General features: G+C 41.0%; 1 protein-coding gene across 5 annotated transcripts in view; it reads right to left on the bottom strand.

Moving 5' to 3' along the window:
- Nucleotides 1-25,606, bottom strand: part of PDE5A (phosphodiesterase 5A) — a 505,280-nt gene that overhangs the window by 8,075 nt on the left and 471,599 nt on the right. For all 5 annotated transcript variants that reach the window (XM_073639709.1, XM_073639717.1, XM_073639690.1 and 2 more), the window contains 3 exons: nt 11,536-11,599; nt 1,234-1,308; nt 494-577 (listed from right to left, as the gene is read on the bottom strand). In XM_073639709.1, coding sequence (XP_073495810.1) covers nt 494-577; nt 1,234-1,308; nt 11,536-11,599 — 223 coding nt within the window. The remainder of the gene's footprint in view (nt 1-493; nt 578-1,233; nt 1,309-11,535; nt 11,600-25,606) is intronic.

The following is a 25,606-nucleotide window of genomic DNA, read 5'->3' as shown; positions in this document are numbered from 1 at the left end:
TGTAAACATCCTGTACTCTTACAGACTACCAATGAGTGGTAACTTTCTTCCTATGATTGAGGTCTGTAAATCAATCTGAAGCATTTACAGAAATTATGCAAAGGGGAGGAAAAGGCTAAAAAACATGAATGTGACTGCATTGATGACAGTGTATTGTATGTTAGCCTTATACAGAGGGCTATAATGGGCATATATATGCCAAAGAATATCTTTCTCACATGTGTCTTGGTTTTGTCTAGGTATACTGCCATATGGCTCATTAAGAACACTAAACAATTATGCTGTTCAATACAATGAGATCCTTAAAAATAATTCATCCTGCATCAAAAACGTTAGTTTTGCTTTGGGTGATGATAGGTAACATATGCAACTCTATGACCCACATTTACATACAATGGCGCTAGAAGTTTAACATTCATAATGATTAGTTTCCCCAATGTATGTGAATTTGAAGGATTGCGCTTAAAGAGAAATATTCTTTATTTGCACCTACCTGATAGAGCTCTAAGCAAATTGCATCAATAAATCCAACCTGCATGCTGGGTATTTTATCTTTCTTCTCTCTGTTCATCAGATCCTGAAATCACACAAAATGCATTAAATTAGACGGTTCCACTGTAAGGCAGTAGTTATGGCAGCCTCCTTATGGTGGACGCAAGGAATTTCAAGCTGTTATTGACCAGAAAAGTTACTATAATATTACAGTGTGGCTTTTAAATTCAATTGACTTTCATGATGGTTCTGCCAGACATCCAATGTGAAATAAGCTCCTTGTAATGACTCACCATCAATTAAGAAACCTCTTCTTTTATTACATCCCCATCTAATTTCACCCTAGATTATAAGAAGTCTTGGACTAGCTCACAGGGGAGCAGGTGAATCCCCCAATAGGCCGCTAAGCAGGAGTAGGCCCCACTCCTCTACATAAGCAGTACCTGTCACAATACACTTGATTCACTATGTACAGACAATAGCAGCATCTCATCATTCATTTAACAAACTAATTAGTTTACTGAATAGAAGCATAGGTAAAATTGTGAACAAGGGTCAGGCAATATTTGCACGTAGCTGAACATTGGGCCCTTAGAGTCAATGTTACTGATGGGCCCATGGCACCCCAGTCTAACACTAAGCAGGTAGAAATGACCAATATTTTAATAAAGACACCTCAAAGTTTTGTAATTCACATGTCCCATGTAGAAGCATACCCAATGTAATGAACATTATACTTACAATTGGCTCAATTTTCAGTTCCCGTCTTTCTTTATCTCCTTGGTCATAAAATTCTGTAGCAACAAGTTCAGCTATCTGAAAGTAACACATGTATTTAGTTAATAATATGCAGGGGTTTCATCTCATAAAGAATACATAATACCAGCAAAATAAAAGATTTTTTAAGAACATAAAATTAGAGAAAATATCTAACTCTACAGTGTTATTTTATGTGACGGCCATCAGGGCTGTGGAGTCGGTCAGTCAAACCTCCGACTCTGACTCCTCAATTTCCATGACTCCGACTCTATGACTCCGACTCCCTCATACATGGCTCATGTTTAAGTGATAAATATACTGTAGCACAAATTCATCTCAGCTAAAAGTCTAGACCCTTAGATCAGGAATAGGACAGACATTTATAGGACATTTCATAACTTTCCCAAATTTTTATGAAAAAAATATTCCCCACAAACTGCATTGAACTACTGTACCCAATTTATTATATATTTTAGGAGGTGGAGTCAGTCCAGTTTATACCGACTCCGATTCCGACTCCACCAAAATGGACACCGACTCCACGACTGTGGTTTACCATGCATACAAACTGCACTAACACTTTAGTTAGTTTCTGTAAAGCAGTACGTGGGCATACCCAGGCTGATGTTGTACTCTCATTGAAAGGGTAGATTCACACAACGTAATTTCTCCACATCCAAGAAAAACAGTCCAATTATTCTGAACAGACTTTGATTAGCTTGATCAATGTGGCATCAATTTTTCTCGTATGTGGAGAGATAAAATAAAGTTTCTCCACCTACTCTATTATGGCCGTCTGTGAGTGAAAATCGGATCAGATTATATTTCACGGACCCACAGATTTGGATTGCCAATTTTGATCTGACACCAAAATCAAAGTCATAAATGTTTTCTTTTTTCCGCGAACCACTTGGTCCGAGGAAAAAATAGGACATGTGCAGAGCCCCATAGAATGTCATAGATACGAGTGCTATCCATGAAAACCATGGATATGGTTTTCATGGATAGCGCGGGTCTCATGGGAGTGTGGCGCGCGGGTCTCATGGGAGTGTGCTTAGGGCGGGCGAGCGCGTGCTCCCCGCTTCTTAAGGGGGCAGTGTACATATTTCAGAAAATGTCACTAGCCAAGAGCTGGGAAATATCAAGTACTTAAGGCACCCTCCCTGGTAGGGAGGTGCCTGAGAAATATTAGTGTTTAGTCTGCAGATTTCCTACTTAGTTGTAAGGTCCCTGTATTCGTCCTATCAAAAACTGATCCTGTCCATCCTGTCCGTACCCGACCTTGAATCCATCCTGCCTCTACCTAATCCTGATCTGCCTTGTTCTCATCTGTACCTCATTCCTCTCCTGTCCAGTCTGAACTAGCATCTCAGATCCTGTACCTGTGTCCACCCTGTGTTCCTGAACTTGCTCTTCCTGTACCTGTTCCGGTATCCATCCTGTCAACCAACTGTACCACACCCATCCATTCTATGAACCAGTTGATGGCCGGTCTGATTCTATGAATTCATCCCCGCTTCCCTGCTCATTTGGGGTCAGCTGCTGTGGCCACGAGATCTGTCGTAAAGTGGTACCCGGTGTCCACCTGCGGCTCAAGTCTAACCACACCATCAGGGGCTCTAGCAAAGAAACAGGTGGTCGCTTAATTTTGCCCCTCCAGGCTCTCCTGGTCTATGGCACAGCGGTTCCACAACCATCAGCGTGACAGTACCCTTCTGTTAACATATTGCTTCCCACTGCATTGTGCATTCCTTAGCCTAAAAATTACCAGAATTGCTGATTTTATTTATCCCCGTTATTAATAACAGAGATTAACTCCATAACGCTCAAAGACGGGCATAGCATGTCATGAGTGTGTGTCAGTTCCCGCACCATGACTGGCTATCCCCGTCATGACTTTGAACTGTCACTGTGTGTAAACATTTCAGTGCAGACAGCTGTCAGCGACAGCTGAGCAGCACGGGAAGAGGTGCAGGTACCCATGCAGCCGATCCCCGCACCCAGATCGCTGTGATCGATCAGTCAATCTGATTGACCGATCACAGCAAGATCGTGCAGGAGATGCTGAAATATCAGCATCTGCTGCCCGATCAGTGCAGGAGCTCAGTGCTGCCAGTGCCTGGGCTCCTGCACGAAACAGCCAGGAGCGGTGCCAGTGCCCCTGGTTATTAACCCCCTAAATGTTGCGATTGAGCGCAATCACAGAATTGAGGAGTCAGGCAGAGGGACTGGAGCTCTGCCTTCAGATCGCGATGTCATTGCGAGGGCCCGATCGTTGCCATGGGACCCGGGGTCGGCTTACAGCATGGTCTCAGAAGATTTTTGTACAGGTATAATGAACTGCAATATTAGTGCATTGCAATGAATTATACCTATGAAAAAAGTGAAAGTCCCATAGAGGGACTAAGTAAAAAAGTTTAAAAAAAGTAAAAAAAAATTGTAAAAGTATTTAAAAAATATTTAAAAATAATAAAAAATAATAATAATAAAAAATATTACATTAATAGATACATATTTTTATGTAAAAAAATAGAAATAAATAAAAAAGTGCACATATTTGATATTTCCCGATCTTCAGTGAATGCCGTAAAAAAAAATGTAGCAAACTATGGTTTATCATTTATTAGGCGTGCAAAAAAGTGCAGTCGGCCACAGTTTTGTGCACTTCTGAAAAGAAGGACACCACTGAACAGAGGCCAGATGGAGTCAAGAGTAACTCTGCTGCCTCATTATAGTTTAATCTGAATCACGTCATTCAGAGATTTAGATGGAAACCTCGATATAAGTGCTTGGCGTAGAGCGCCAGATAAATGTGATCCCAAACGTTATGTAAAATGTTCCCAATAAAAACTTAAACTTAAACGCAATCCACAAAAAAAAGCAAGTCCCCACTCAGGTCCCTTACCTGTTAACAGAAATATAGGGGATTTCTACATTACTGGTAGCACAAAGGCTCTGGAAAAGCAAAATGGCCCTTGTCCCCACAAAGAAATTCAGCGAATTCTGCGTTCCGAAATCCAAATACCCTTCTCCCTTCTGAGCTCCAGTGTGCCTAAACCACATTTAGCATGCACATGTTTGGCAGGAGTATAATTTCCAAAATGGGGTCACTTGAGGGGGCACTCTGCTTTTCTAGCATGTAGGGGCTCTGTCTATGGAGTCTGCCAACTATTCTAGGAAAATCTGCGCTCCAGGAGGCAAATAGTGCTCAGTCCCTCCCGAGTCTCACCGTGTGGCTAAGCGGTACTATACAGTCACATATGGGATATTTCTACATTCAGCAGAAATTGTGTGACAAATTTTGGTGCCATTCTTACCCATTTCCCCTTGTGAAAATGTAAATCCTGAGGTAAAAAATAAATTTTTGTGGTAAAAATGTAATTATTTTTTCTTCCCTGCACAATGTTATAAAATTCTGTAACCCACCTGTGGTGTCAATATGATCACTGCACCCCTAGATGAATTCATTTAGAGGTGTAGTTTGTAAAATGCTGTTCTGACACATCAGGGGCTCTGACAATGTGACATGGCATCCTCAAACCATTCCAGCAAAATCTGAACTCCAATATGGCGCTTCTTTCCATCTGACCTTTGCACTGTGTCTCAAAAGTAGTTTTCCCCCAAACATGGGGTATTGGCACATTTAGGAGAAATTGCACAACAAATTTTGAGGTCCATGTTTTCCTGTTACCTTTGTGAAAATAAAAATTTGGGGCTAAAAGAATTTTTTTGTGGGAAAAATTAGATTTTTTTATTTTCTTGGTTCTATGTTATACACTTCTGTGAAGCCCCTGGGGTTTCAAGGTGCTCACCCTTGAGGGGTTTAGTTTTCAAAATGGAATAATTTGTGGGGGGTTTCTACTATTTAGGCTGATCAGGGTCTCTCCAAACGTGCATGGCGTCTGCTCTTGATTCCATAAAATTTGGCATTCAAAAAGTCAAATGATGCTCATTGTCTTCTGGACCCTGCCGTGCACCCAAACAGTGGTTTTCCTCCACACATGGGCTATCGGCGTACTCAGGAGAAATTGCACAACAATTTTTGGGGTACTTTTTCTCCTGTTACTCTTGTTTAAAATAAAAAAATGGGGCTAAAAGATCCATTTTTGTGGAAAAAAAATGATTTTCTATGTTATAAACTTCTGTAAAGCACCAGGGGGTTCAAGGTGCTCACCACACATCTAGATACATTCCTCAAAGTCACTTCAAATATGATGTGGTCCTAAAAAAATGGTTTTGGAAATGTTGGAAAAATGAGAAATCGCTGTTCAACTTTTAACCCTTATAACTTCCTAACAAAAAAAAATTATGTTTCAAAAATTGTGTTGATGTAAAGTAGACGTGTGGAAATGTTATTTATTAACTATTTTGTGGTTTAAGGGCATTCTCTGGTTTAAGGGCATAAAAATTAAAAGTTTGAAAATTTTTTCACAATAAACACAAGTCATATCGAAGAAATATTACCACTATCATGAAGTACAATATGTCATGAAAAAAAATCCTCAGAATCAGTGGGATCCGTTTCAGAGTTATTACCTCAAAGTAACACTGATCAGATTTATAAAATGAGGCCAGGTCATTAACCTACAAAGTGGCTCGGTCCTTAAGGGGTTAAAGTAAAGGAAATATAAATATTCCTTATAGAGATGAGTAATCAGAAAAATAAAAATGTTACGAACCTTTGAATTTGGTAACTTCTTTTTAATTGTTCAATAGTAGTAAAACATATTAAAAATATATATTTTTACAATTGTTTTTAAATTTAATTTAAAAAATTACATTTTTTTAAAAAAAGCGCACCAGGATTGTGTGTTACAGCCTTTGAATCTGGTAACTTCTTTTTAACTGTTCAATAGTAGTAAAACATATTAAAAATATGTAAATTAGAAATTGTCACAATTGCACTCATAGAATGCTGTCAATGGCGGCAGGCCACGTGGTTGCTATGGGGCCCGTGAGCCGGGAGAAGGTCCGGTGCCAGTGTCTGCACTGGGCCCCTCCTTCGCCCGCCATCACAATTTCAACTGTACTGGATGCTGATACAGTTGAAACTAATGATGAAAGAGGGAGCGTCAGTTGTGTATAAGCCTGCCCACACCCCTTATTGGCAGCTTCCCGTGTACACTGTACATTATCAGCAAACTGCCAATCAGTGGTGGGTGCGGGGTTCCACAGATTAGCTGGACTGGCTGGCACGAGACACCTAGTCTGCATTGACAATCTACTGCTGATAAAACACTGATTGTATTAAAACAACAGCACACGGCCTGCTAAGTGACCTATCACTGGAATCCGGGTCTCAGCCTCTACATCATGCAGATCTCAGATTTAATAGCAAAAACCTGCTGGCAGATTCCATTTAATTTGTATCTTGGTGTTGTAGCACTTCAGTCATTTCCATTTTCTGTCTAACTGAAAACAATGCAAGATTTCTGGGTTGTTTTTTTTTAGTTCATTTCGCTTCTCAATATATGGGATAAAAAAAATCATCAAAATGTCATATTTACCCAAATGGCATAAATTAAAACTTCGGTTTGCTCCACAAAAAAAAAAAAAACACAAACAAGCCCTAACAGCTCTGTACACAGAAAAATAAGAAATGTATGATGTGGTAAGTATGGCAACAAATGTTTTTGACACGTGTTTTTTTCTTGTGAGAGTAGAAAAACATACAAAGTATATATAAATTTGGTGTCACCATAATCATATTGATCTGAAGAATTAAATTAACGTGTCATTTATACCACACGGTGAACACTGTAAGAAACAATTGCGGAATAGTTGGTTTTTTTCCTTTTAAAAACGGTGACATAAGAAAATGCGACTCATCCTGCAAAACACAATCCCTCATACAGCGATGAAGAAGTACAAATGCAAAAGATCAGTCTTAGAGAACAGAGACGCTACAAAATAAAGGCAAAAACTTCCTACAGTAGTAAGAGGTTAAAATTGTTCTAACTTGCTGAATACTCTGCAGATAAGATAAAGAAGGGGCAGCATCAGTGCTGTCTTTAAATATATGACATGGCCCTTGGGGTCGTAGACTTTTTCTATAGATTATATCTGGAATGTCCCAGAGTCTGGAAAGTCCCAGAATTTCAATGAGTTTACAAAGTCCTAGGAATGTAATGACCGCAAAGCTAAGAACACAAAACATTTACAGTGAACTCTCTAATGTCATGTGACTATAATCAAATCATTATCTAGTTATCTGGAAAATTTCCCATTGTTACTATGTGAGGACATCCAGTGAATGCGTTCATGATTTGTCTCTTTATTGGCAGCATCGGATATATGCTGGCCAGATAACCCCTTAAATGAATTTTATAGTCTTTATAAAGGGGGCTTGGCTCACATGACTCTCTGGGGGCGGGTCTTTATGAAGGGGGCGTGGTTCACATGACTCTCTGGGGGTGGGTCTTTATGAAGGGGGCGTGGTTCACATGACTCTCTGGGGGTGGGTCTTTATGAAGGGGGCGTGGTTCACATGACTCTCTGGGGGTGGGTCTTTATGAAGGGGGCGTGGTTCACATGACTCTCTGGGGGTGGGTCTTTATGAAGGGGGCATGGTTCACATGACTCTCTGGGGGTGGGTCTTTATGAAGGGGGCATGGTTCACATGACTCTCTGGGGGTGGGTCTTTATGAAGGGGGCGTGGTGCACATGACTCTCTGGGGGTGGGTCTTTATGAAGGGGGCGTGGTTCACATGACTCTCTGGGGGTGGGTCTTTATGAAGGGGGCGTGGTTCACATGACTCTCTGGGGGTGGGTCTTTATGAAGGGGGCATGGTTCACATGACTCTCTGGGGGTGGGTCTTTATGAAGGGGGCGTGGTTCACATGACTCTCTGGGGGTGGGTCTTTATGAAGGGGGCATGGTTCACATGACTCTCTGGGGGTGGGTCTTTATGAAGGGGGCATGGTTCACATGACTCTCTGGGGGTGGGTCTTTATGAAGGGGGCGTGGTTCACATGACTCTCTGGGGGTGGGTCTTTATGAAGGGGGCATGGTTCACATGACTCTCTGGGGGTGGGTCTTTATGAAGGGGGCTTGGTTCACATGACTCTCTGGGGGTGGGTCTTTATGAAGGGGGCTTGGTTCACATGACTCTCTGGGGGTGGGTCTTTATGAAGGGGGCTTGGTTCACATGGCTCTCTGGGGGCGTTTCTTTAGGCTGCTCTGCATTATTACCCTGTGAGCAAAGCCCTCTTTGCAAGTATGATAAAAATTGCCTCTAAATACAAAGCCCATGTCTCTTGAGCGATATAGCGGATTTAAAAAAAAACCCTGAATATTCAGGGGAGTAGCGAGACTAAAAGAGGAGCAAAAACTGGTCATTTTTTTTCACCAGGTCCTCTTTAACCATTTCAAGACCCAATCTTTTTTTGGGGAAAAAACTTAAAAGAGGGGTGAAGTGGTGAAAAAACACAATTGTTTTTTGGATTTTTACATCATTCATTGTGTGGTAAAAAAAAAATGGCATTAGTTGTTAAAAATTCAGAACCTTGTTTTTATGTTTTGAGCTCTAGTGTTACAGTGAACGAAAAACAACAATTTTGGGGTGCCAATTTTTTTTTAGAAGGTTAACAAATGATTTTAATAATTTTATATTTTGATAGATCGGACTTGTTTAGATAACCCGATGCCAAATATGTCTATTTTTTTTATTTCATTTATTTTTGAATGTGGAAAAGAGGAGTGATATCAATTTTTAGATATATTTTATTTTTTTAATATTTTTTAATACAATTTTTTTTTATTGTTACTTTATTTGCTCTCCCAGGGGACTTGGGCCTGTGATTGGTTGATTGCTTATATTACACTGTAATACCATAGTATTGTAGTATATAGTACAATTGACATTCTCATGTGAAGCCCGGCTAGCAGACTGTTTAAATGTCATTATAAGGGATTGACAGTGGTATTTCAATGGTTAAACAGCAGCAATCAGAGCTAGCGCTGGTCGCTGTTGTCACAGGCAGATGCCGGCTGAGTAACACAGCAAGGATTTGCTCAGAATGGAGCTCCTGAGCGTGCTACGTAAACCTTTTATCAATCTGCGACAAAAATGTATATCATACATACATGAGGACAGGTTAAAAATAATTTTTTTTTAAGATATTTTGCTTATTTTTATTTTAAGAAACAATGTTCCATAAGTAAAACTATCCACATTCATATCCATACTATCACACAAGTATTTTTACTGTTTACGTGTAATGACCCCTCTGTGTGAATACTCTAACTTGTAAACTAAGGGCACATGAGAGATAATAATGGAGGAAAGCTAAAATTATGGTTGCAATTATCCAAATTATACGGCTCAGCTTTATAAGGTCAAGGGAAAGCATCATTATCTTTTTTCCAGGAATTTTGTCTTCTGGGCCAGATGCCCAGAGCTCCATCTGCCGCCATGTCATCCATACCATTCGAAAACTGTTCTTTTTATGTATTCATGTGGTTAATAGTCTCTACAAGTAGCAAACATGCACTTTATCACAGTTAGAAACTTTTATTTATTCTCATGACACTGTATGTTGTCCGTATTATATATATTTTATATAATAAATCTGGTTTGATCTTCATAGCATACATATATTTTTGGCATAAAGTAAAACTGTCAGTGAGACAGAGCCTTAAAGGTTTTTTTTCCCATGAACAAAGTTAATTTTAATCAATAGATCTTTAAATAATAATAAGTTCCACAATTGAATGTATTTAAATAAAATGTTCCTGTGCTGAGATAATCTTATAAATGTTCCCCTGCTGTGTACTGTGTAATGGCTGTGTCTGACCATACAAGAACATGGTCTGGTCATACCACATCTCCTGGGCAGGGGGCGGAGAGAATACAGACACCACAGCATGGGATCACAGCTGATTATTTAAATGAGGTAAAACACAGCTTAAAAACAGCAGGTGAAATGTTTTACCTCATGGAAAGAATCATTTGCGATCCCATGCAGTCCTGTCTGTATACTCTCTTTTGCATCCTCCACTGCCCAGAAGCTGTAGTATGATCAGCAGGAGCTGTGGTATGATCAGACCATGTTCCATACACGGTCAGACACAGACATTACACAGTACACAGCAGGGGCACATTTATAAGATTATCTCAGCACAGGAACATTTTATTTTTTAAACACAACCAGCTATGAAACGTATTTTTATTCCAAGATCTATCTATTAAAATCTACTTTGTTCATGGGAAAACCCCTTTAAGACTCATAGAGACGTCTGTTCTTCACATACGACTTTATCCGTGTTTTTTGTGGATAGTAGTCATATCCATTATAGTCTATGGGGCTGTTTACATGTCCGTTTATTCTTATGGACCTAGTGGTCCGCACAAAATCATGGAGACATGTCCGGCTTTGATTTGAGTCTCGGATCAAACTCGCCAATGCAAGTTTATGGGCATGTTAAAAAAAATCAGAAAAGCTGAGACAGCACTCTGAAACCATCCGTGTGCTGTCCGTTTTTCACAGACTGATAATTATGAAAAGCTTGTGAAACTTCCAATATTTTTTTTTCTTTCGAGAAAAATTTATGAAACTCTGACCAAAAACAGATGATTAAAAGATGACAGACTGACCAAACTCTAATGAAAATCTGATCAAAAACTTTTTTTTGCGTAAGAGAAAAATCACTGAGTGCTATCTGTGTTTTTCATTGATAGCACTCATACCTATGAGTCTATGGGGCTGTTCACATGTCAGATATTTTCCTCGGACCGAGCAGTTCATGCAAAATCACGGAGATTTGTCCAATATTGATCTGAGTGTTAGATCAAAATCTGCAATGAAAGTGTATGGTCAGTGAATAAAATCTGACAGGATTCAGATGCCATCCGTGTGCTGTCTGATTTTCAGTCACTCAGGCTTTATTCATACATAGGTATTTTTGATTAGTATTTCATCAGTATTTGTATGCCAAAACCAGAAGTGTCTCCAACACACAGAACTGGTGTCAATCTTTCAATTATAGTATTTCCTTGCAAGTTCCACTCCTGGTTTCGGCATCCAAAATACTCCCAAATACTGAACTTTGAATAAGACCTGATAGATGGGAGAAACTTTTTTTTTCTTTCTCATCTCTGAAAAAAACTGATGAAACTCTCACCAAACCCTGATGACATTCTGATGAAACTCTGATGAAAATCATTGATGAAAGTTCTTTTTTCATGTTCATAAAAAAAAACTGACATCTGAATGAGGCCTTACTGATGTTAGTCATAGTTAACACAAATTAACATGCAGGAATTTTACTACAAAAGATACAGACCCGCTGTTGAACTGGCCAGGGCTTTGTTATTGCAGACAGATCACAGGCAGTCATTAACATAGCTCTGCAGGAGAGACAAGAAAAGGTTCAGTGTATTAAAGGGTTATTATATTAAGTGATAAATTGGAATTATCCTAAGGAGAAAAATAATCAAATTTAATAAATTACCGTAAATATTAATTTTACAGGGATGTAAATCTGTCACCCTGCCCCAAACTTTGAACTGTCACATGCTGTTTTATGAGGCAGTTTTGCTTCTGCAGTATCAGAGGAGCACAGTAGCACTGAAGTTGCTTCAGAGCAGCGCTTACAAGCTCCTTTGGAAAGAGCTTGTGAGCACTGCATATGTTCGGCCACCACTGACAGGCTGGTAACCAACAGTAAGCAATACAGTGAAAAATCCCTCTGTTCTCGACAATGTAGAGAATTTTTAATAACAAGTAACTTGCAAAATTGCTTTTTTTTACAAGCACTTGCCACTTTTATTCATAAAAAAACATGGGAATAACCATTTAAGGCTGAGTTCACACGATGCGCTTTTGATGCGTTTTCGCAGTGGTTTTCCCACTGCTAAAACGCTTGTTAGTAGGTCTGCCATGCATAGCAATGCGAATCCGGATGTGCTGTGCACATGATGTGGAAATTTCCACTCCGGATTCACATTGCATTAAAGAACACAGCAGGACCATTTCTAGCACGATCCCGCAGCGAATTCGCGCCCGTTGAGGTCCACTGAAATGCAGCAGACCCGCAGGTATATGTGGATTTGCTGCGTTTCAATTAAAATCAATGGCTGGAGAGGAGAACTAAACTCATCTCATCCCAACCGCTGCTCCCGCTGATAACAGCGGGAGAGGCGTGGATGGGAGGAGCAGTGGTCTTCCCATCCAAGCCGGCTACCACGTAGTGTAAAAAAACAACAACAAAAAAAAGTAAAAATCATAAAACAAACCTCTATACTCACCTGTCCGGCAGCCCCAAGTGGCGATCTTCTCCTCCCTGCGGCCGGCGGTATACTACTGGGAGTGGGCTCGCTCCCAGTAGTATACTGTACTTACAGGACTTGCAGTGACATCAGTATCAGCAGATGGTCACGTAACCATCAGCTAAGTCGTGACGTCAGTATCAGCTAAGTGGTCACGTGACAATCAGCTGATACTGACGTCACCGCTCAGCTGAGAGGTCAAGTGACCATCAGCTGAGCGGTGACGTGACCGCTCAGCTGATGGTCACTTGACCGCTCAGTTGATACTGACGTCACCGCTCAGCTGATGGTCACGTTACCATCAGCTGATCGTACGCTCTCTGGGGCTGATCAGCTGATCTTCAGCTGATCAACCCCAGTGACCGCCTGCAGCAATGTACACTGACAAGGGGTGATTATACACCCCCATCAGTGTACATTGCTGTCTTCTACAGCAGTGACATCAGTGATGGCTGATATCGCTGCTGTAGAAGTGACACAGATCGTCGTGGGATACTCTGCGTAATCATGGACTGCGTCATTGGCGGCGGACAGGTGAGGAATATGGTTGTTTTATTTTACATTTTTTTCAGGAGATCGAGGGCTTCACGGACGGAGGGTAATTAAAAAAAAATGTAGAACCGGGTGTCTTTTATTTTATTAAAATACTTTATTCTGGCTGTGTGTTTTATTGAAAAAGCGCCGACCACTTTACTACGCGGTTAGTAATAGGGGCGTCTTATAGACGCCTTCCATTACTAACCTGGGCTTCACGTCAGCCGCCAATACAAGGCTGGCGTGAACCCCAACCCCATTACCCCACACACCACCGCTACAGGACAGTGGGAAGAGCGAGGCTAAGCGCCAGATTTGGCGCATCTTATGGATGCGCCATTTCTGGGACAGCTGAGGGGTGAATATTAATAGCCACGGAGGGGGCTAGTATTCATGGCCCCTTCCCTGGTTATTAATATCAGCCCGCAGCTGTCTGTTTAGCCTTTGCTGGTTAGAGTTTATAGGGGGACCCCACGTCAATTTTTTTCTGGGGTCCCCCGGTAATCTAGCCAGTAAAGGCTAAACAAACAGCTGTGGGCTGATATTAATAGCCAGGGAGCATTGTTGGCTAATGGCCCCTTCCCGGGCTACTAATATCAGCCCCCAGCGGTCGCCTTTCCCTCTGCTGGTTATAAAAATTACGTGGGAGCCCACGCCATTTTTTTTTTTATTATAGGCTCTATGCCCACGATCCGGACGTAGCAGCACTTTGGACGCATATTTTTTGCTGCGTCCAAAACGTTGCATTCTATTGAACACAAGTAAATCCACATGTGTTCACTGAACCATGCGGATTTGCCGCATTCTATACTTTCTAGTGGTCAAATTTCTGTTGCGGAGTCTAGCGATTTTGACTGATTTGGATTCACATGTACTGACAACAAATGTGCGGCATTAGAACACAGCATTTTGGACGCAACAAAAATAATCTGTGTCCAAAGCGCTAACAAACCAGCTGTGAGATGTTAATTATGGCCAGGGAAAATGTTTGCCTAATGACACCTTCCCAGGTTAAAAATTAACAGCTCATAGCAGCCGCATAAATTACATGAATAGAAATGAAAATGAAGATTGGGTGAATGGGACTAGCTGACAACCAGCTCTTTTGTTTGGTTATGTCAAGGTGTCAATGAGACCTTTTCATGACCAAACTTAATTAAAGTAAAGAGTTAAATAAACACACAGACACAGAGTAAACACTTTATTTGAAATACAACAGACACATTCTTTAATCATTTAAATGAACCAATATACTCACCCCCGTTTTGATGGTAATCCAAGGGTTTAAGCAATGTCCCACCAAATAACTTTATTTAGCTCCAAAAAGCATTCATTGATGTACAAAAACGCTTAAAAAAACGCATGTTAAAAACACGTCAAAAACTCACCAAAAAAACTCACCAAAAAATGCATATGTTTTTCCTGCCAAGGAGATGCAAAAATGCTCAGGAAATCTCTCCTTCAAATACGCATCGTGTGCACATAGCCTAAAGCTGCTTTCCAGGTGATTTACAATACATAGCGCATGACTTGGCTCAAGACCTAGAGTATAGAAATTTTCACCGCACACTCAGGAGATTCAATGCAAAAGTTTTAATGATATATAGAAAAACGTGCAAGTGGCGGACAAAATACAGTTCTTTTGTTTAGAGGCGACCTTTACGTTTCGGCCCGCTCCTGGGCCTTGCTCACATAGTCGCTCTGGGGAAGGCTGTGATGGTACAAACCATATGAGAGAAATCCCTGTGGGGATGCATATAGAGTTGAGTCCTTATGGGTAATGGCAGTAAGGGTGCTCCTGTACCTCCTGTGTGAAAGTCTTGTTACACAGGAGGTGCAGGAGCACCCTTACTCCTTAGCTTGCTGCTGGTACTTTTCTGTGGGAATGAGCTTGTCTCCAACCAGCCTGGAATATTTCCAGTGAATTATGGCACGCCATGGTATTAGCAGTGCACCCAGTACCAGAAGTGAAGCCATCCACAATTTCCTTCTCAGGAATTTTATTTGGTAGACTGAGTGGCTGCCCAAACATAAGTTTCTCACAAAGGAGCTGAAGATACTGAGTGGCAGTAGGTGCAAATTTCTCCAGCATGCTAGACCGGAGATTATGTAAGGAGATATATTGGGAGATTAGTTCAGAGATGTACGGAGGAGAAAGGTTATGGATGGCTTTGTAGGTCAGTGCTAGTAGTTTGAAATGGATACGCTGGGCAATTGGGAGCCAGTGAAGGGATCTTATAGACTGAAATCTTATACAGTAGATTGCTGGAGCCAGTCCACAGTAAAAAAGCAGCCATAGAGTATCCGGGAACCTTCACACAGACTTTTCTTAGCCAGGGATTACAGAGTTGGGCAATAGCCTGATCTGCAATGCGTTTTGAGAAATAACGTGCACAAGCAAAGCCACGGTTAGGCCACTGAAGGTCATCATTAACAGAAACTCATGCAGCTTTCCCACAGACTGAAAGATGGGTATCAAGACTTCCAAGACAGCCAAGACTTCCCTGTCTTCACCAAGAGGACGACTGTCCATGTTCTCCTTCTCATCCTTCTCATTATCACCCAATCCGCGCATTGGGATGAGAGGAGGCTGGGCTGTGTAGCATCACCCTGTATAGTTCCTTGCTCCGCCTGCAATGCCTCCTCTTTAATTGTGAGCAGTGAGGGTTTCAGTAGACAGAGAAGCGGGATGGTGATGCTAATTATGGCGTCATCGCCGCTCACCATCTTGGTGGAGTCCTCGAAGTTTTGAGGACAACACAGATGTCAGACATCCATGCCCACTCATCAGCTGTTATGTGCGGAGGCTGACCTGAATTCCAACGGGCGTGTTGAAGCTGGTACTCAACAACTACCCTCTGCTGCTCACAAATCCTTCCCAACATCTGCAACATTGATTTCCAACGTGTGGTGACATTGCACAGCAGTCAGTGAGCTGGAAGCTGCAAACGCTGCTGAAGCACTACCAGGGTGGCGGAAGTTGTAGCTGACTTTCTGAAATGGGCACACACAGCTTGGACTTTCACAAGCAGCTCTGGCAGATCTGGGTAGGTTTTGAGAAACCACTAAGTTAAGCACATTAACTGCTTGCTCATCACTAATGTGTACCCCTGTATGGAGAACAATATCAGCACCAAAGAATTAAAAGATGAAATATAGCCTGCTTTATGTACCACGGTAGAAAGAAAACCAATTTCTATTTTATCATGTGTACCCCTGTGAGAACAATATTTGCACCAAAGAATTAAAAGATGAGATGTAGCCTGCTTTATATACAACAGTAGTAAGAAAACCAATTTTGATTTATTCATATGTATCCTTGTGTGGAGAACAATATCAGCACCCAAAAATTTTAAACTGACATCTGGCCTGCTGTGTGACGTTAGTAACAGAAGAAAGTTTTTTTTACTGTGTATAAAGCCTGTATAACATAGCAGATATGCTCCAAACTGAGATGTCCCCTGCTGTATAACGTTAGTAACAGAAGAAAGAATTTTTTCCCCTGTATGGAGAACAATATTTGCACCAAGGAATTAAAAGATGAAATATAGCCTGCTTTATATACCATGGTAGTAAGAAAACCAATTTCTATTATATCATGTGTACACCTGTGACAACAATATCTGCACCAAAGAATTAATTTCACTAGAGTAGAACTAGTATAATGGGGACCAACAACTCTTCCACTACAGTCAAACCAGCAGATGGAGACCCAACCAGGAGTGTTCACATTTCAAAAAATTAGGGCCTGACACCACCATTTCGATGACCAACAAATTGGAGATGATGGAGTTCTATCTCTTAGCTTTGTCATGTGTAGGAGGAAACAATCGTTTAGGCGACCACAACTATGGGACTGAGGGCTGACTGCAGTGCTGAGAGAGGGCGGAGTATGGTGAACCGGACAAACTGCTGGACGATGAGTGAGGTGCAGGTGGAGATGTTATGGTGGATTGAGATCGACAACATGTGGTGTGCTTGGTGAAATAAACACAGCAGGCATGTCTGCTTTTGTTACAGTTGACGGGCTCTCACTCAGCCTGACTGGAGCGGGTATACAACTATAGGTTCTGCGGTCAAAGACCTGCATGACAATACTTGGCACGGTAAAAGAGCAAGAGGAAGAAGCAGCAGATGCGTTTGATGGGGCGCCTGATGGTTGTTTATTGAAAACCAATTTTGAGTTTATCATGATTGTGTACCTTTGTGTGGAGAACAATATCTGCACCAAAAATTAATTTCACTAGAGTATAACTATTATAATGGAGACCAAAATCTCTTCCACTATAGCCAACCCAGTATATGGAGACCCAATCAGGATTCTCCACATTTTCAAAAATTAGTGTCAGACACCAGAGAAGTGGTATCAATTTCAGTACAGTAGAAATAGTAGAATTAGGACCGACACCTATTTCCACTACAGCCAACCCAGTAGATGGAGACTCAATCAGGAGTGTTCACATTAAAAAAAAAATTAGGGCCTAAAACCACCAAAGTGGCATCAATTTCACTAAAGTAAAAATAGTATAATTGGGACCGACACCTCTTCCACTTCAGCCAACCCAGCAGATGCAGACACAATCAGGAGTTTTCACATTTAAAAAAATTAGGGCTTAAGACCACCACTTCCGTGGCCAACAGATTGGAGATTGTCGAGTTCAACCTCTTAGCTTTGTCATGTGTAGGAGGAAACAATCTTTTACGTGACCACAACTGCGAGACCGAGGGCTGGCTGTAGTGCTGAGAAAGGGCAGAGTACAGTGAATCGGACAAACTGCTGGACTGTGAGTGAGGTGCAGGTGGAGATGTTACGGTGGAATGGAGACCAAAACCTCTTCCACTACAGGCAACCCAGCAGATGGGAGATCCAATCAGGAGTGTTCACATTAAAAAATTAGGGCCTGACACCACCGAAGTGGCATCAATTTCAGTAGATTAGAAGTAGTATAATGGGGACCGACACCTCTTCCACTACAGCCAACCCAGCAGAAGGGGACTCAATCAGGAGTGCACCATCCTCTCCAGTCGTTCACCACGTGTCAGACTTGTACTCTGTTGTGCTGGTGCATGAGCTGGTCTAAAATATGTGTGAAAGGACTCACAGAAATTGCTTCTGACACACTACTGCGGCTGCTAATATTTTGCATTGAAGAATTGACGTGCCGGAGGTTGGAAGTGTAGAGCTGTGGTGCATACTATGTGCCTCACTGCTGTCTTGGGGAAAGCCTATCTTAAGGTTGTGTAGAAGCGTGTTTCGATACTCCAGCATTTTCGGGTCCCTTTCCAGGGCGGGAAGCATCTGGCAAAATTTACTGTTATAACGTGGATCTAACAGAGTGGCAACCCAGTAGTCAGCACTATTCTGAATCATAACTATACAGGAATCATGTCGGGTCCTTCCATGAGGTTCAAGCCCATGCTGTGTTGGTGGCTGGGTAACTCTGATCCTTGTTTCCACTGTTCCCTCCCGCCAAACGCAAACAGAGAGGGGATGATTATCCTCTTCATCTTCTGACTGTCGCTCGCCCATCACCTCTTCCTCCTCCATTTGTTCCTCACCTCTTGGACCTTCACTAACAGTTTGTCTGGTATCACCAACCCCCCTCGATCGCAGTGATCCACCCTCCCTTGGCACCCTGAGATGTCCCCTACTGTATGACGTTAGTAACAGAAAAAAGTATTTTTTTAGTGTGGATGAGGCCTTTATAACATACTAGATATGCTCCAAACTATTTCAAACTGAGATGTCCCCTGCTGTATCACGTTAGTGACAGAAGACAGTATTTTTTTTTACTGTGGATGAGGACTGTATAACATAGGAGATATGCTCCAAACTATTTCAAACTGAGATGTCCCCTGCTGTATCCCATTAGTGACAGAAGAAAGTATTTTATTTTACTGTGGATGAGGCCTGAATAACATAGAATACACTGTGTTCCAAATTATTATGCAAATAATATTTTCTCAGATTTTCCCAAATTACCTATATGAATTGCAGTCATTGTAATTTTCCAGTCAAATTACTATTAGAGTACAATTGAAAGGTTTTTGTACAAGCTGCCTATGATAACAGTATATTTAAAAAAAAATAAAAAACTCAAACTGCACTCAAAATGCATGTTCCAAATTATTATGCACAGCAGAGTTTTCAACCTTTTCATTTTAATAAAGAACAAAAAAATGGTAATTTTTGAAATTATAAGCATTAGCAGGTTATTACAAACTGAAATCAAACAGTTTTCAACTCAAAACTTTATTCTAGATGATGTTACATTTGCAGATAGGACCTCTTGTTCGAAAGGAGCTTCTGAACTCTCTCGTCCATTGAATTTGTCAGGTTTTGGATGGTTTCTGCTTCAATTGTTTTGCATGAGGACAGAATACCCTCCCAGAGCTGTTGCTTAGATGTGAACTGCCTCCCGCCACCATAGACACTCCTTTTGATGATGCTCCAGAGGTCAGAGGTTCTCAATGGGGTTGAGGTCAGGGGAGCATGGGTGCCACACCATAAGTTCGTCCCCTTTTATGCAGCCATAGCAGCCAGAGATGCAGATGCGTTATGTGCAGCATGAGACGGGGGCATTATCATGCATGAAAATGATCTTGCTGCGGAATGCACGGTTCTTCTTCTTGAACCATGGAAGGAAGAGCTGTTTGAGAAACTCAACATACATTATGGAGTTCATCTTTACCCCTTCTGTTAGAACTCTCCTGTTAGGTTTTTTCTATTTTGCTGGTCACATGACCTTTTTGCCTATTTAATCCTGCTCCGCCCTTCTGGCCATGCTGGACTTCATTGTAATTTCTACTCTTAAGCTAGCCAGGTGCTTTGTAACCTTTCTCAGTCAGTTTAGCTAGGTCTTTTGACCTTTATGTTTTATGTTGTGTGTTTGTCTTTTTACTGCTACAATTTCTGCTAGGAGGTGTCCATCTTTCTCCCAGTCCCTAGTTCTTGTAGGGATCCCTTCCTCACATCTATAGGTCTTCGTCCAGACTAGCTGAGGACTTTAGCGGGTCTGATCGCAGGATCAGGTTACCCGTTACATCGTAGGGATCTAGCTTAGTTCTATTGTAGGGACAGATCTCCTGTCTTTCCTTAGTGCTTGTAGCCTATCATAACAGTAAGTCCAGCCCAAAAATATCTCTAAGGAAAGACCTCCAGTTTCCATCATGGTGTCGGTTCAGGATTTGGCTCAACGCCTGCAGGGACTCTCTCTGGAGGTGGCCGAGCTCCAACAACACGTGAGTAGCTGTTCTGGAGCGCATTTTGTGGAGCCAAAGGTACGATTGCCTGATTTATTTTTTGGTGAACAACAAGATTTTTTTTCCTTTAAAAATGCTTGTTTATTGTATTTTCGTTTGAGACCCAGATCCTCTGGTGATGAATCACAACGCATAGGGTTCATAATGTCACTTTTGCGCAAAGAACCTCAGGGATGGGTCTTTTCTCTCCAACCTAGTGATCCGTGCTTTAGATCAGTGGATAGTTTTTTTTCTGCTTTGGGGTTGTTGTATGATGATCCTGATCGTGTCTCATCAGCTGAGACGGAATTGAGACTTTTGAGACAGGGATCAGGTAATGTGCGTGGTAATCTTCAGGAGGCTAACAAAAAATCTAAGAGGTACTTTGACAGGAAACGTCAAGAGGTTTTGTTTACGGTTGGTGACATGGTTTGGTTGTCCTCTAAGAATCTGCGGTTGAGGATTCCTTCTAAAAAATTGGGTCCCAAGTTTGTAGGGCCCTTTAAGGTGCTTCAGGTAGTTAACCAATCTGCTGTTAGGTTGGAGGTTCCTACCACGTGGAAGATTAATCCGGTGTTTCATGTTTCTCTATTGAAAAAAGCTGATGTATCAGATAGAGACGCCACTGCCACTGTTCCTCCGGTGGTGGAGGACGGGGAATATGAAATTTCCCGCATCCTTAATTCTAGACGGTATAGGGGGAGTTTGCAGTATCTCGTCGCTTGGAAGGGTTTCGGTCTCGAGGATAACTCATGGGTGAGGGCGGATGATGTTTCTGCTTCCAGACTTGTCAGAGCGTTTCACAAGAGGTTTCCTGATAAGCCTGGTCCTAGGGGATCCGGAGGATCCTCTTAGAAGAGGGGGTACTGTTAGAACTCTCCTGTTAGGTTTTTTCTATTTTGCTGGTCACATGACCTTTTTGCCTATTTAATCCTGCTCCGCCCTTCTGGCCATGCTGGACTTCATTGTAATTTCTACTCTTAAGCTAGCCAGGTGCTTTGTAACCTTTCTCAGTCAGTTTAGCTAGGTCTTTTGACCTTTATGTTCTATGTTGTGTGTTTGTCTTTTTTGCTACAATTTCTGCTAGGAGGTGTCCATCTTTCTCCCAGTCCCTAGTTCTTGTAGGGATCCCTTCCTCACATCTATAGGTCTTCGTCCAGACTAGCTGAGGACTTTAGCTAGGATCAGGATCAGGTTCCCCGTTACATCATAGGGATCTAGCTTAGTTCTATTGTAGGGACAGATCTCCTGTCTTTCCTTAGTGCTTGTAGCCTATCATAACACCTTCAGGGATCCTAAAAGGGCCGACAATCTCTCTCCCCATGATTCCATCCCAAAACATTACTCCACCTCCTCCTAGTTAGCGCCGTAGCCGTGTTTTCATGGGGTGTCCATCAACCAGCCATCCTCCACTCCATCCATCTGGACCATCGAGATCATTTCATGCATGATAATGCCCTGTCTCATGCTGCATATAACACATCTGCATCTCTGGCTGCTATGGGCATAAAAGGGGACTAACTTATGGTGTGGCACCCATGCTCCCCTGACCTCAACCCCATTGAGAACCTCTGAAGCATCATCAAAAGGAGTGTCTATGATGGCGGGAGGCAGTTCACATCTAAGCAACAGCTCTCGGAGGGTATTCTGTCCTCATGCAAAACAATTGAAGCAGAAACCATCCAAAACCTGACAAATTCAATGGACGAGAGAGTTCAGAAGCTCCTTTCGAACAAGGGCACCTATGTGCAAATGTAACATCACCTAGAATAAAGTTTTGAGTTGAAAACTGTTTGATTTCAGTTTGTAATAACCTGCTAATGCTTATAATTTCAAAATGACCATTTTTTTGTTCTTTATTAAAATGAAAAGGTTGAAAACTCTGCTGTGCATAATAATTTGGAACATGCATTTTGAGTGCAGTTTGAGTTTTTTATTTTTTTAAAAATATACTGTTATCATACGCAGTTTGTACAAAAACCTTTCAATTGTACTCTAATAGTTATTTGACTGGAAAATTACAATGACTGCAATTCATATAGGTAATTTGGGAAAATCTGAGAAAATATTATTTGCATAATAATTTGGAACACAGTGTATATGCTCCAACATAATTCAAACTCAGATCTAGCCTGCTGTATCACGTTAGTCACACAAAAAATAGATTTTTTTACTCTGCATAAGCTCTGCATACAGCTTAATTTCACTGCCACAAGGTGACTATCACGTTTGTCACACAAAATTTTTTTTTTTACTCTTGTTAGCAACAGAAAAAAAATAGTTTGTTTACTCAGTCTACACACAGCTTAATTTCACTGCCACTAAAGGACTAGGTGGCTTATAGCAGACTGTATCATGTTTGTGACAGAAAAAAAATATTTTTTGTAGTTTGGCTAGCAACAGAAAAAATATATATTTTTTTATCTCTGAAAACAATTGAATTTTAACGCCACAAAAGAACTAGGTGGCTTATAGAAGACTATATCACGTTTGTGACAGAAGAAAAATTTTTTTGGACTCTGGCTAGCAACAGAAAAAATATATATTTTTGTACTGTGCGTACAGCAGAATTTCACCCCCCAAAAATGACAAAGTGGGCTTCTATAGCTTGCGCTACCACAAGCAAATTAAAAAAATAGATTTTTGTACTCTGCACTCAGGAGCTCTGCATACAGCTGAATTTCAACCCCACAAAATGAAAAGGTGGGCTAATAGGGCTAGCTTGCTGTATCACATTATCAAGTGAAAAAATAGATTGAAGGGATACTGGTGCATGGAGCACAATAGAAGCAGTGCACAACAGAGTTCTATGACATGGGCCCTGCTGTTTTTGTGTGGACCTCAGTAATGGCACAAGAAAAAAAAATCTGCTGGAAGGTCGATTTCACAGACATACAGGACACTAGTTATCTAAACTATCTGACTTCCATGCAACCGCCTATCTATCTAGCTAAAATCTCTCAGTATACAGGAGCAAGGTCCAGCAGCAGTGTCTGTGACCAGTTACATGCATAAAATGGCGCTCAGAGAACATGGCCGCTCTTTATATAAGAGGAAATGTGATTTCAGCAGCCAATGGCACAAGCCCTTTTGTCTGAACAGTGTGGATGCTTCCTGAGCTCTGATTGGCTAGCTGTGATTTACACACAAAGTTAAAGAAAAAAAATTAGAAGCATGGCGCTGCTCTCAGCTTGTGTCTGCTCTCCCCCCAGCCCCTCCCCTCATCAAACACGTCCCCCTGCTCATCATACACCACCACTATGCTAGCCAAAGTGATAAAAACACTTTAGTTGCACCGCAATAATTTTTCCGCACTTGTTCGCAGAATGTTAACTATTTTTGCCGATTTTAAGAAAAAATTCTTGTGTTTCCGATCACAAATCCGGATGTGTCATATTCGTGTCGAATTTAACATTTAAGATCAGATTTCAAACATATTCGCTCATCACTAGTGGAGACTACTGAGGAGCTATCATGCTGTGGGAGCCTTACGTTAGAAGTGGTAATCAGGATGCTTATATCAATGTTTAGCGTATTTTAAAGTAGAAAGACTCCTGAGAGCACCAACATTTTTTTATTGTAGTACAAACATTAGAGGGATCAAATATGGCCATCCCAACTGTAATGCTCTAATTTATCCTAATAGGATCATTACAGCACTTCTTCCTGCACTGATTGGAAGGCCAAGGAGACAGCGCACAAATTGCAATATTGGCCCTGGCAGATATGGATGTACTTTCTTCCATAGAAAACAACCACTCGTTTCACTGGAGGATGAAACAAGAAAACAGCTCATCCAGATGTTTGTGTTTCACGTACGTGTTTAAATATGTTTATGGATAGACCATGTATGTATTAAAGTCTGTGGGCATGTTCATAGAAAAAATGTAGTTAAATGAAGTAGAAGTACAAATTGTACAGTACTGTGCAAAAGTTTTAGGCTGGAGAACGGTACAATAATGAGTGTCTGCTGGCATCAGTAAAAACCATGGTTGAGGTAACTTACAAGTTTGAGGCTGGATTTCAGAAAATGGAGTTTGGGATTTGGTCACAATTAATGGGGTCCTCAATGCTGGGAAATAAAGACAGATACTTAAAACATGCAATACCATCAGGGAGACATCTGATTGGCTCCAATTTTTTTCTTCAGCAGCACAACGACTTCACACATGCAGCCAATGTCATTAAGAACCATCTTCAGTGTAAATGGTATTGCATGATGGATACATATCTGCCAGTAAGAACTATCTTCAGTGTAAAGATGAGCAAAAAATCCTGGAAGTGAAGATATAGCCCCCACGTTACCCTGATCTCAACATCATCTAGTCTTTGTGAGTTTACATGAAGAGACAGAATGATTTGTTCAAGCCTACATCCACAGAAGATCTGTGGTTAGTTCTTCACGATGTTTGGAACAAGCTCCCTGCTAAGTTTCTTCAAAAACTGTGTGGAAGTGTATCTTGAAAAAATTATGCTTTCTTGTTGTTTTGAAGGCAAGGGGTGGTCAGATCAAATATTGATTTAATTTAGATTTCGCTTTTATACACTGACTTTTGCATTTTGTTTATAATTAAAAATAAACTATTAACACTTCTTTTTTTAAGCATCCTTAGCAGCATTATTTCTACATCTGCCTAAAACATTTGAACATTACAGTATGTTTTATTGTTTATTCAAAAATTCACATTTATATTATGCATAAACAAACACATATGGATTCACAGAATTGGTGATTAACTACCCTATTGAAAGACAGGGCTTATATAGCCATGTAGTTATAAAACATCTGTTTGTCCCAATTTTTGTTGCTTAAACATGTATACAATAGGCCTATCTGCCAGTACAAAAGGAAATGGGATATGGAAATATTTACAAAGTTGTACTCCATAAAATAAACACATAGTAAAGACATAAAAATTCCTTGGTTCCATAGCTATAAATTAGACTGGTCATTAAGGGATTACATTTTCCTGTAGCAATATATGTCATTAAAACAGTTAGTTGAGTTTCGTACGTTTGACGTCCACTATCCAAGGTGCCGGTCTCCTGACCCAAACTTAACAGCCTCATATATGCCTGTGAGGTTGTTAGTTAGGGTTAGGGTTGATAATGTACATGTTAAACTTTTAATATAAAATATGAATGTCACATGGATGTAAAATGTACACACTGATGACACATGGATATGGATTACAATATGGATCAGGCAATTTTTCATATGTACCTTTAGGGTCAAAAGATCTGTGGCTGATCCATGCATGGTAGCCCACACTTGGACCAAGATAGTCACACTTGTGAAAGTAGCATTAT

This window comes from Phyllobates terribilis, unplaced genomic scaffold, assembly GCF_046119375.1.
Source record: "Phyllobates terribilis strain yellow unplaced genomic scaffold, ASM4611937v1 Scaffold_1__5_contigs__length_1240528914, whole genome shotgun sequence".
Taxonomy (NCBI): Eukaryota; Metazoa; Chordata; class Amphibia; order Anura; family Dendrobatidae; genus Phyllobates; species Phyllobates terribilis.
This window is presented reverse-complemented; position numbering and strand designations above follow the sequence as displayed.